This window comes from Trachurus trachurus, assembly GCF_905171665.1.
Source record: "Trachurus trachurus genome assembly, chromosome: 16".
Lineage (NCBI taxonomy): Eukaryota > Metazoa > Chordata > Actinopteri > Carangiformes > Carangidae > Trachurus > Trachurus trachurus.
In genome coordinates, this window is record NC_139902.1 from 5,299,534 (window position 1) to 5,311,376 (window position 11,843).

General features: G+C 41.6%; 1 protein-coding gene across 1 annotated transcript; it reads left to right on the forward strand.

Annotated features, from left to right (window-relative positions):
- Positions 1–281: 281 nt before the first annotated feature.
- ica1 (islet cell autoantigen 1) lies at positions 282–11,843 on the forward strand (the record flags this gene model as incomplete). The annotated part of the gene is made up of 13 exons (XM_083989639.1): positions 282–382; positions 1,647–1,676; positions 1,780–1,951; positions 3,345–3,417; positions 5,009–5,132; positions 5,858–6,056; positions 7,172–7,297; positions 7,415–7,513; positions 7,608–7,717; positions 7,892–7,938; positions 8,361–8,624; positions 11,384–11,473; positions 11,722–11,843. The coding sequence occupies exons 2-13, from the start codon at positions 1,660–1,662 to the stop codon at positions 11,841–11,843; spliced, it is 1,443 nt and encodes a 480-aa protein (XP_083845765.1). The 5' UTR covers positions 282–382; positions 1,647–1,659.

Here is an 11,843-nt window from a genome sequence, read left to right on the forward strand (position 1 = left end):
TATTTAATCTGCAACTTTTAATAAATATCTGTTTTATGACTATTTTCTGACCCATAGTCGTAAAGATCAGTTTACAGAGTGACAGACAGACAGGTCGTGTTCACACACCTGTACAGTAACTGCTGTGTTTGCCCGAGACAAACATTTGAACACGATGCGCGCTGCATATCCGGCCAATTAGAGTCGGAAGAGAATGACGTCGGCTGTGGGCTCCGTGCAGGAGGATAATGCGCTGAACTGAGCGAGCAGCTGTGTGTACACACAGACACACACATACAGCCTATGCTACACACACCGGGCCTGTCAGCGAGCTACAGCTGCTGTCCGTGCACCGCTCAGAGGAATACAAGCAGCCTTTCCTACATGTTACCGACACGGAGAGGTACGTGCTTTTATTTTGGTCTCCTGCTCATATCTGTGATGATTTAACGTGATGTTCACGAGGAGGAGGAGGGGAGCGCTGCCGCTCGCGGGGAGGCACGCGCTGTTTTTCCTCCGGTGGTCGCGCGGATGTAGCATATTGGTGTCACCGTATCACATACGGTATTTCTCTCCGCCGCTGGTTTATTCGGTGACATACTGTAACCGTCGCAGTGTCCTTCTGCTTTATTATCAAGATGCTGTGATGTGAAGCGCGTTCACGTCTTCGCTCGTCCCTTTAAAGATGAGTCGTGACGCCGCGCGAGCTGTGCGTTACGTTAGCCTATAAGGTAGTGATTCATTATTCATCTCATCCCTTTGTTGATGCACAGCAGTGATGCTCTCACTCTCTCAGGTGGTGCTTTCACTGTCCCAGTCCGGTTTAATGTGCTGTCAGTAGCTTTACTGAGCCAGTCTATTCACGTCCGACTCCTTTAAGCAAAACTACCAATACTGTAGTGGGCTATAAACAGTCTACCGCCCACTATAAGGAGGAGTGCGTTATCCTATTTGAGTAAAACTAAAGCTATCTGCAAAATGTAGCCTACAGTGTCAGAAATAGCTACAAGTCAAGTCAAGTCAAGTCAAGGAAGTAGCCTCCCTCAAAATTGTAGGCTAGTTATGTGCATATGACTCATTAGCCTATCTGATCTAATAATGATAGCCATTATGACCATAATCAATTATAAATAAACATTAATAGAGGGTTACAAATAGGACTTGGCAAACTTAGACATTTCTTTCTTTGCACCGTAACCTGAAAACAAATGCACTGCACATGTGCACTATACATATTTTTATATGTCAGATGAGTGTCTATCTTTTATATTGTGTGTAGCCTATATTTATTTAACGACATTGTGGATATGGGAGAAACTTTATTCCGGTCCTCTTTATGTTGTTTAAGCGATATTGACAATAAAGTTGACTTTGACAGAAGGTAGCCTCCCATGAGTAGTCAGTAGTTGGTACATTTTTGTAGGCTATATGTTGCCAGAACAGAGATGTTAAGGTGAACAGTGAAACGTGATATAGGTTCTTCACCAATGTAGCTGAGATTTGAGTTTCAGAGAAAACACTGATTTCAACAGTCCATATAATGCAATGGAAGTATTTGCACAGTGATACATACTGTACTGTATACTGTAGGTGTAGTGCTACAGCTGTCCTATAGACCCTGCTGTGTGCTGTATTTCAAACTATCTCTGAACCCACTCTCTCCACAGGCAATCGTGAAAAATGGAGGGAGGACATTTGTGAGTATATCTTCGTGTTCACACATCAATCGATGAGTTTACACAGTTCATAATAGGCTTGAGCTGCGGTCAAACATTGGTGTAACCCGACATGTCATTGCAGTGGCTACTCCAGGGATTATTTCGACCGCTTCATCCAAAGCCAAGACTCATCTGTGGTGAACAAGTTCCAGCAGAGGTACTGGAAAACCAAGCAGACGCTCATCAAAGTCACTGGGAAGAAGGAGGACGAACATGTGGTGGCGTCAGACGCAGATCTGGACGCAAAGCTGGAGGTGAGGAGGGAAACGAGGCCCTGTCTGCTGGGGAACAAAGTTTTGTTTTGTTTTTTGTCACAGCATGCTCCGTGACTGCCATGTTTGCTTCCCACAGCCTTTGGTCACGTCACAGGAACATTAAGAAACACAGGAGATACTTTCCCTTCAGGGTGAAATCCGCACTGACCAAAATGGCTTTTTGATTCACACCAATGTCACAGCGCTTGCTCGAGGCCTAAAACATACATTAAGCTGCTGCGCCTCCAACCTCCATCATCTTGCGCTTCCATTTCAGGGGTGAGATGAATTTAATGGCTGAAATCGATACTTTATAAAAGCTTGAACATCCAGCCTTAATTCAGACCAGCCCCCCCCCCTCCCCCGACTCTCACTATAATAAATCACTCAAAGCTGTATCAGGGATCATTCTTTAAATTCTTTTTTTTGATGTGTACTGTATGTTTCAGTGCTGCATGGTATCCACTGTGCAGCTCTTACATCTTGAAATCAATAAAGGGTCACAGACTTAGCATGATCTCTGTGGTGGTTGTCATACCCAAAGCTAACAGCTATAGATTCAGATACCCACACAAGCTTTACTCAGCTTAGAATAACACTCTTTGACTTTGTACTTATTTTTTTGTGATCAAAATCTTTATTGTCATTTAACAAGTCAAACAGAGGTACAGGGGATACAATATTACTGTAATATGTAGAGTCTCGCAGCAAGAATACCAACACTGGGCCCAAGACCACGTGTCATGGGAAACCAGAGAACACAGTGATAGTAATGACAATAAAAACAAGAAAATTTTATTAATTACAAAAAAAAGATGACAGTTACAGTAAGAGTGCAGATGATCTGAATAAAAGTGAATAAATGAAATAAAACAATTTAAAAGTAACAAAAACACAGACACAGACACATATAGACACACAAACATATATAGAAAAGACAGAAGGGACTTGACATCTAAAGGCAGTAAGGTGAGAGAGCTAGTGGCAAAATGTTGATTTTACCAGCATGTTTTTCAAAGAGGCAGCAGTGCTACCAGGTCATTAGCACCATTAACTGGAGCCGTTGAAAGCTCCATGTATATGACGTCCAAAAGGGAGAGGATCCAAGATTTGATAGTTAGATTATCAGGCGGCTTCCAGCAAGTTGCAATCATTTTCTTGGCTGCTGTTAGTCCAGCGAAGATGACACACTTTTTGAGTTTAGAAATATCAAAGATTGACAAATCATTTAGAATCAACACACATGTAGTAGTTACACTGTTTGAACTTTCAATGAGCACAGATTACAAAACGGCTCTTTGATCATTTTCATGTGATGGAGTGTAACAAGGGTTAGGTATGTCCTGTGTAGGAAATGACTTTGTACTTCTTGTTTTTTTAATGTGTCGTGCAGGTCTTCCACTCCATCCAGAGGACATGCATGGAGCTGCTGAAGGTCATCGAGCAGTACCAGAGGAGGATCTGTTGTACGTACGGTCGCTTCTGTTTGATATATTTCTTTATTACACTTTTATTTGGTCTACACATTTACTTAGAGGGACACTTAGAAATCAGTAGTACACAAGTTTCCCTCTACCCCCCCACCCACCCACACGTTGTTACCCTTACAAATAAATTACCAAAAAATTCATATGAAAAGAAGAAAATAATGACAAAATAAAATAGACATAAAATAGATTAAAGGGATAGTTCACCCTAGAATGATATTTCGCTCATTATCTACTCACCCTCATGTTGACTAAGGGCTGGAAGAATTTTCAGAGTCCACCGTCCCTTCTCTGAGTTACAGGGGGTCTTGGTGTAGCAGTGCATTTCAATGCAACGGTTGCAAAGGGACACCAGAGCTCTTCGTAAAAAAACACACACAAAAAAACATCCAAATACCTCCATGATGCTCGTATGTAATGTCCGTCTTGTGCTGAAGCCCCAAATTGCGTAATTGTCCCGAAAAAAATTAAATAAGTCTATATTTTAAGCTTGTTTGTAGCGGAAGCTTCTCGAAGCTCCTCTTCCTGGTCCGTCCAAATCTCGCGTGATTTGCGCCGGCGTCAGTGCGGTTACTGCGAATCACGCGAAATGAAATGCACTGCTACGCCAAGACCCCCTGTAACTCAGAGAAGGGACGGTGGACTCTGAAAATTCTTCCAGCCCTTAGTCAACATGAGGGTGAGTAGATAATGAGCGAAATATCATTCTAGGGTGAACTATCCCTTTAATTAAATAAATAATAATAATATATATAACCAAAAATATGTGACACTTTATAATAAGTATACACTATTAAGCATTAGTTAAGCATTAATAAATACTGAATTCTTTATTTGTAACAAATGAATACTCATTAGTATGAAGTTTATAAGTACAGTTAGTGCTTATCAGTTATGAGTAAAACATTTTTAACTGTGTTATAAAAGATGAATTCAGTATTTAAAGCTAAACTAATGCTAAATAGTGTGTACTTATTATAAAGTGATACCCCAAAATCTATAAGAGTGAAAAAAAGGGAAAGAAAGTTCATAAATCATTTATCCATGTAACTGTATGAAGATTACACATTTATAAACATCAACACACTCTTCTGTTAGATAAAGATTTCTCCACACACCTCTACCCAGCAGTTTGGCTCCCCAACTTTACAATGTAAATGTTGCTCCATGTTTAACGCTCGCTCTTCCTGGCCCTCCTCTTACCAGTAAAGTGACATTCCTGGTGTAGCCAGGGGTGCCAGATAACACTTAACCACCTCATCACCTCACCCCTACAGTATGTTACCAGCAGTACAGGCCCGACAACCAGGAACTCACCCGGGGGCTTCCCTCTGAGACATCAAGCCTCAGGAGAGTCTAAACAGGAACAACACAGCACTCAGGGTTACCAAAAAAGAACCCACATGAGGACGGCATAGCAACTCTCTTGACTTCTCTGTGAAACAATAACAGAAATAGCCCATTCATTCCATTTCATTTAGTCTGATTAGTTAAGATTAAAGGTGTAAATCATGTCTTTACTCTTTGTGCGATACTGAATCATTAAGTCTATATATCCTCTGCTGGACAGTTCTTTCCCAGGAGGAGAACGAACTGGGTCGGTTCCTGCGCTCCCAGGGCTCCCAGGACAAAACCCGGGCTGGAAAGATCATGCAGGCCACAGGGAAGGCTCTCTGCTTCTCCTCGCAGCAGAGGTGGGAAAATGTGAAAAATCGACACCGTATGAGTGACACATTTAGATAATCCAGTTTTATTCTTCTCACTGGAAAGTCCTTGAACCAGGTCGTTAAATGGTCCAGTAAGGTGATCTGAACATGGAGGTCCTGTACACCAAACAGTTACAGGGATTGTCCAACTCCATTACAAACGATGATTTCCATGATTACCATCAGCTTGTTCCATCTGGACATAGTTTCACAGTCCCTAAATGTAGAACAAAAAGATATAAAAGTAGCATTGTCCCATCCCAAATAAGATGTTGCAGCATCACCAGTGGCAATTACTGTGCGCTGCTCTGTCCTTTGTATCTGTTATGTGTTTTGAGAGGATTGTTGTTTTGTGTTGTATGAAATATCTTGAACTGAACTGAACTGGATGCCACCTTCTTCTTTTTAACTCTAAACCAAATTTACCTACAGGTACTAATAAATGAACCTGAGCCTGAACCTGAAATGTTGAGCTCTATTCTCAATTACAGAGCAGACAACATTAAAGTTTCCATTAGAAGTCAGAAAAGTGAAGACTGAGACATTCACTACTCTCCTTTGGTCCTTTACTGAAGCGGATGAAAATGTCTTGATCTCTAGCTTGGTTCAATTACTTACTACCATTTACAAGGTGCTTTTTGTGGAATGAAATGTAAAATAATATTGATAATTTATATTACGCTTAATACTGAAACTAACACTGTATCCCACAGACTGGCTCTGAGGAACCCTCTGTGCCGGTTGTACCAGGAGGTGGAAACCTTTCGCTATCGTGCCATCTCAGACACGTGGCTGACGGTGAACCGGATGGAGCAGTCCAGGACCGAGTATCGCGGGGCGTTGCTCTGGATGAAGGACGTGTCTCAGGAGCTGGACCCAGATACGCATAAACAGATGGAGAAATTCCGCAAGGTTTGTCAGTCCGTTGTCACACAGTTTAACGTGTCCGGTGATGGCTGTATTTCCTGTAGGTTTGATCTGTTTTAGGGCTCTGACAGCTCTGATAGTCAAAATTAAGATTATATTTACTAGTTATTACAAATCACAGTGTGTCTGCCATCCACCAACAGTCAGAACCCAAACTGTTTTTATTCAGAGCTGGAATCAGAGTGTTTTCTTCATGATGATAATTTAAACCTGAAATTAAAGGAGACATATTCTGCCCCCTTTTCCACAAATTAAAATAGTTCCCGGGTGTCTTAAAGACATGTTTGTGATATACTTCGGTCAAAATACGCCAAAATACACCTTCACAGCTCTTTTCATCCTCTCAAAACAGCCCTGTTCAGAACGGCTGGTTTCAGTGCCTGTCCCTTTAAATGCAAATGAACCACTGCTTGTCCCGCCCCACCCTGAAAACTAATTACATCATTGTAATTAGCTCATAAACCAAATGGATTTCAACCCAGGGAGCCTGCAAATGACAGATCTTTTTGTCAGTTCTCACATTTTGGGGGCCGGAAGGCAAGACAAACACCCAAAAATATGTTAAAGAGCCTTCAAAAAGTGATATTTCCATAATAAATTAATGTCAAACTCATGCCATCAAAACTGACACCTCACAAATGGCACTAAGCAGAAAAATCTAATAAAATGCCACTAGAGGGTGCAACACGCCTGTAAATGTTGGTTCATTGGTTCAAACAATGATGCTACAAGAAACTTATTAAGGACAGGGGCAGGGAAATTGATTGACTGATTGGCTGCTGATGTTTATTTATTTATTTATTTTTTATTTACTTATTTTTTTCCACTTCTTTTCTTGTTTTGCCCCTTATCACAATTCCATTTACTTTTTTGACTGCTGTGTTGCCGGGTTGGGTCTTTCCTGTCGTATGTCTTTATGTTTGCTTAATGTTTGTCAATGGTATTGCACAATAAAAAAAAAGAAAAGAAAAAAAGAAACATATGAATACCTACACCTTCACAAGCAGAAACATGAACCCCAGTCTTTGTGTTTTTACTGTTCAAACCTGTACCGAGAGCCGATCTTCAGTTGGAACATTTTCCTGTCTATTGTACCTCAGGTTCAGGCCCAGGTGCGCACTACCAAAACAAGCTTTGACAAACTGAAGAACGACGTCTGCCAGAAAGTAGACCTGCTGGGAGCCAGCCGCTGCAACCTCCTCTCTCATGTTTTAACCACATACCAGGTACACCACAAATGCATTGAGCTCAATCAAATGAGCTGTTTTTAGTCAGGAAGGAAGACAAACAAAGGAAACACTGGATATTCAAATGTGTACCCCTGTCTTGTTCTTCTGTTCCAGACAACACTTTTGCACTTCTGGGAGAAGACATCCCACACTATGGCAGCCATTCATGAGAGCTTCAAGGGGTGTCAGCATTATGAGTTCTCCACAATTAAGGTCAGGAAGCATCTTGATCTGAAAGTTGCCCGAGTAGATTTAAATCTGGAGAAAAGGCCGGTAACTATAACCAACAACTTTGTTGTTCCTGCAGACATTACAAGACCCCATGGAAAAGCTGGCGAAGAAGAAAGGGAAAAAGAAAAGTAAAGCGACAGCAGCAGCAGCAGAGGATGGAAAGAAAGCTGAGAGTCCAGATGACCAGTGAGTTCAATAAAAGAAAAAAGAAAAATCTGCTTATCTCATCTTCTGTGCTCCTGCAGGTAGACCAAACACACAGCGAGGAGCAGGAATGTTTTTACAAACACTGCACACACCTGTTGCTTTATGCATGCACAACATGTTGTAAACTGATCCTCTATTTTATCTTCTTTATAGACTCATCTCCCCAGTAAGTGAAAACCCAAGCGATAAGACCACAGAAGGTAAAGGACAACATTACATTTATATAACTATGACATATTTTTACAGTATTATTTACTGCAAAATACATGGGATTTATTTTGGGGCTGCAGAAAATGATAAGTGTCATTAATCTACTCTTCTTGATCAATTTGATGTGAAAAAAAAAGAAGGGAAAATTATTGTTTTGTCCAATCACAATCACCTCACTGAAGATGAGGAAAACGAAAAGGTGCTTCTTGCTACTGCTTGTTGTTGTTTGACATTTTTGCTTTAAAATGCCAGACAACTTAACATTTATCAAAACATTGGCCGATTAGTTTTCCTCCAGTTGACTCATAAGAATGTGTGAGCAGTTTCTGGGAACTCGTGAGTTACATTATTGTAGTGTTATTACATAATTTATTGTGCATTGTTGCTGAATTCCTCTGCCTGATCATTCCAGGAAATGAAGATCTTCTCTCAGCCTACACAGAGTCAGAGGGGGAGGAGAAGGACAGCATGGCTTTACTCAACGAGATCCTGGGCGGCATGTCCGTGGACGAGGGCGACTTCTCTCGAGAGTGGATGGAGGTGTTCGGAGACGGCGAGGAGGGGCCGGCCGCAGCGTCCAGTCGACCAGCGGAGGCCCAGCTAAAGGAGAACTCCTTCTTCCTGCCATCTCAGCTGCTGGACCAGAGCTTGAATGATCCGCAGTCTTCCTTCTCAGGTCGGGACATGTTAACGTGTTTTGTTTGTCGTTTGGTGAAGTGGTCCAAAAAGTTTGTTAGGTGACAAAGGATGATATGTTTTCTATTAAAATTAGATAAAGGTATAATGTGTAGGAATTACCTCCATCTAGCGGTGCGGTTGCATATCGGAACGTATTCTTGATGTTGCATTCACGTGAAATCGGGCAGACATCAGACAGACAACAGACGCTGCATGTAACAGGATAAACAAGCCTCTATGTAAACAAGAGGTAAAACAATACAGGCGTGACAATATGTTGTCATGGTGATGTGGTATTGTTTACCTGACCCACGTTTTACCGTCTTTCTCTCGTGGAGTAAAATGACATCTGGTTGGTTTGCCGACGGCTGTCTGCCTGACTGCACCTGAATGCAACACCAGTGCCTCCGTCCTTCCTCACACTACACAGTGGTGACAGTTTTACAAGTGCTACCTGGAAAACTTTCTCCCCGAGCCAATAGCTTTGGTGAGTTTCCGTGGTTACCTACGGTCACACTGCCACTCAACGTAAAAAATGGCGATGCAACATGGCCGCCTCGGTTCGGTGCGGCGCCCACTTATGTATTTGTAACGACTTGTAACAACTCATTCTAAGGTACGAGAAAGCTTTCATTTGTATGCAGGTGTGATTCGACTTCAGTGAAATACGTATTTATGAAAGCAATATTTGTTTTTTGCTAATAAAAAGCCAAATAATTTACACACTGCGGCTTTAAGGTTTGTAGCCTATCATTAGCCAGAACTACTCTGCCTTCTAAAAACATGCAGAAACATCAAAATAAGCTTAAATATACATATTTTGTATTAACTATTAATATGTCTTATACCTTAATAATACACTACGTTGATTTACCATGAATGAGTTTGAATTAGGAATGCAAAAAGCACAACTAAACTCATCTACTTCTGTAGCCGTTTCCACACAAGCAGAAAAAGCGGCTTTAAAATGATTTATCAAACCCACGTCTGTTGAAGTAATAGTCAGACGGCTATTACAACATGGCAATTACATTTTGCTTATCCATAGGTAATTGCCAACGACTTTCCATTCCATCCCGGCCTGGGCACTGGCTGCTAGCACCTCGTCTGGTTTTGTTGATTTGGTTTCTTCCATTTGCAGCTTTTTAAGGTTTAAGGTTACGCACAGCCACACTATTATACAGTTGTGAAGAAATGTAGACCTACAGTGTCTGAATGTCCTGGGTGAGAAAAAAAAGAAAACTAATTTGCTAGTGCGTGATTGTAATAATATACTATTGTATCTTTGTAGTACAGCAAAGTAACCACTTCATAAAAGTGTAAAAGGGAAGAAAAAAGTCTGGGTTTTTCCCCCCCCCATCTTCACAACAAAGCCTATTGAAGGGGTCCAGGAGAAGCATATGGTCTGTGGGTTCACAGGCAGGCGAGAGGGCGACGGGTTTTGAAAGGGAGACTGAGAGTCCAGCTGGCCGGTGAAGCTGATCAATCTCCTCCTTTCAAAAAGCTGTCACAACATATTCAACCTGCTCGACGTTTTCCACATTAAAATACAGCTTGAATTCCAGATCGAGGGAAGTCAAAACACCTGCAATACAGTAATGTGAAAAGCTGTCAACAGCATTCAGTCAGAACTGTGTCAATGCACGAATTTGGCTTTCAAGTATAAAACAATATGAAAGTACAGAGTGAGCCTGAAGCCGATTCAAGCTGTAGGGAAGAGGTAGAAGACGCTGATTTGCACGTGTTAAATACAACACAACACATAGACAGCATGTGATACATCAGGAGTGTGGCAAAACTTGCTGATCACATACAAATCTGCAACGGTGCCCTGGAAACCCACTGATTCTTTTTGCAGCTATAAAACAATTTGAGATCTACAGACTCTCAAGAGCTCTTCAGGAAACTAACCAGGAACAATGTTCAAGAGTTTGATCTACAGAACTTAAAGACCTGTTGTAGGAGATCTTGCAGGAAGAATAACAGAAGCTCTCAGGGTTACTGAAAAAAAAAAAAAAAAAAAAAAAACGACGGAAAGGCTGTGACCTTAATTCAACCTCAGGGTTGGAGCCCAAAACAGGCAAAATCCTGGGAACAACCCGGTCCGCCGAGGCAAATAAATTACAAGCCTGATTGTACAGCCTAAAAAGCCAAATCAAAAGCAAATGGCAGGAGAGCGAGAACGTGAAAACAAAGTTGTAACAAAAAAAATTTGAAGGGAGAAAATTCTCATTAAACAATCGCACCTTTAAATGCACAGAGTACGACTTGCAGCTGCAGCTTATGGTCTTCAATTGTAAACCTGAACCGAACAACTTCCTGGAAATGTCAATAAGGGGGGGTCACATTAAAGGAAGAAGCCAGAGATTAAATATCATTATAAAATAACCAGAGGCTTCAATGATTCATTTGTTTGTATTCAGAGTGAAGATTGTTTGTTGCTAGGTACAACATTCACATTCCACTTTGCTCTCTAGTGACTCCTTATTGTCAAGATACACAAAGGATAAAATCAAAATAACGTCTCCTGGAACAAGGCCTCGAAGCTCTGAACGAAACCTTTGGCATCCCATCGACCACTAATACCGATCGCCCGGTTTGATTTTTCTGTGATAAATATTTTGATTGCTGCCGTTTGTCAGGCTCCATCATACTGTATCTGTGCAAGAGAGTGGGATGATTTATTTGTTGAGTCATGCTTTGGCACGTAAAATTTCTCCTGCTGATTAATCCAAATCTGCGCCGTCTCCGTTTCAGATTGGGCCAGCATCGCTCCGCAGCCGGTTGCCCAGACAACAGAGCTCTCATCTGGAGCCAATCAGAACCCCTCTAAGCCAGCACCGAAAGGTAGGACCAAGCCAAATGAGTAAAACATACGAGACATTTAAATAAAAAAAAGCTAGTCCAAGTAAAACCTGTGTTTATGGGTACCGTCTAAGAACCTGTGGCTCGTTTCCATTCATAATTTCACATTTCAGCCAGACGCAAACTTTTATGGGACTTTAATGGGAGGTGTTCTTGTATTTTTGCTGCGGCCTAAGTAGATGCACAGCAGTTGTTTCAATGACGTTCAACTTCGTTAACTCATTTTACAGAAACGGCGGGGACGTCAAAGGACCTCTCGGCGTGGTTCAACCTGTTTGCTGACCTGGACCCTCTCTCCAATCCCGACGCAGTTGGCAAAACCGACAGAGAGCACGAACTCCACACCGCGTAG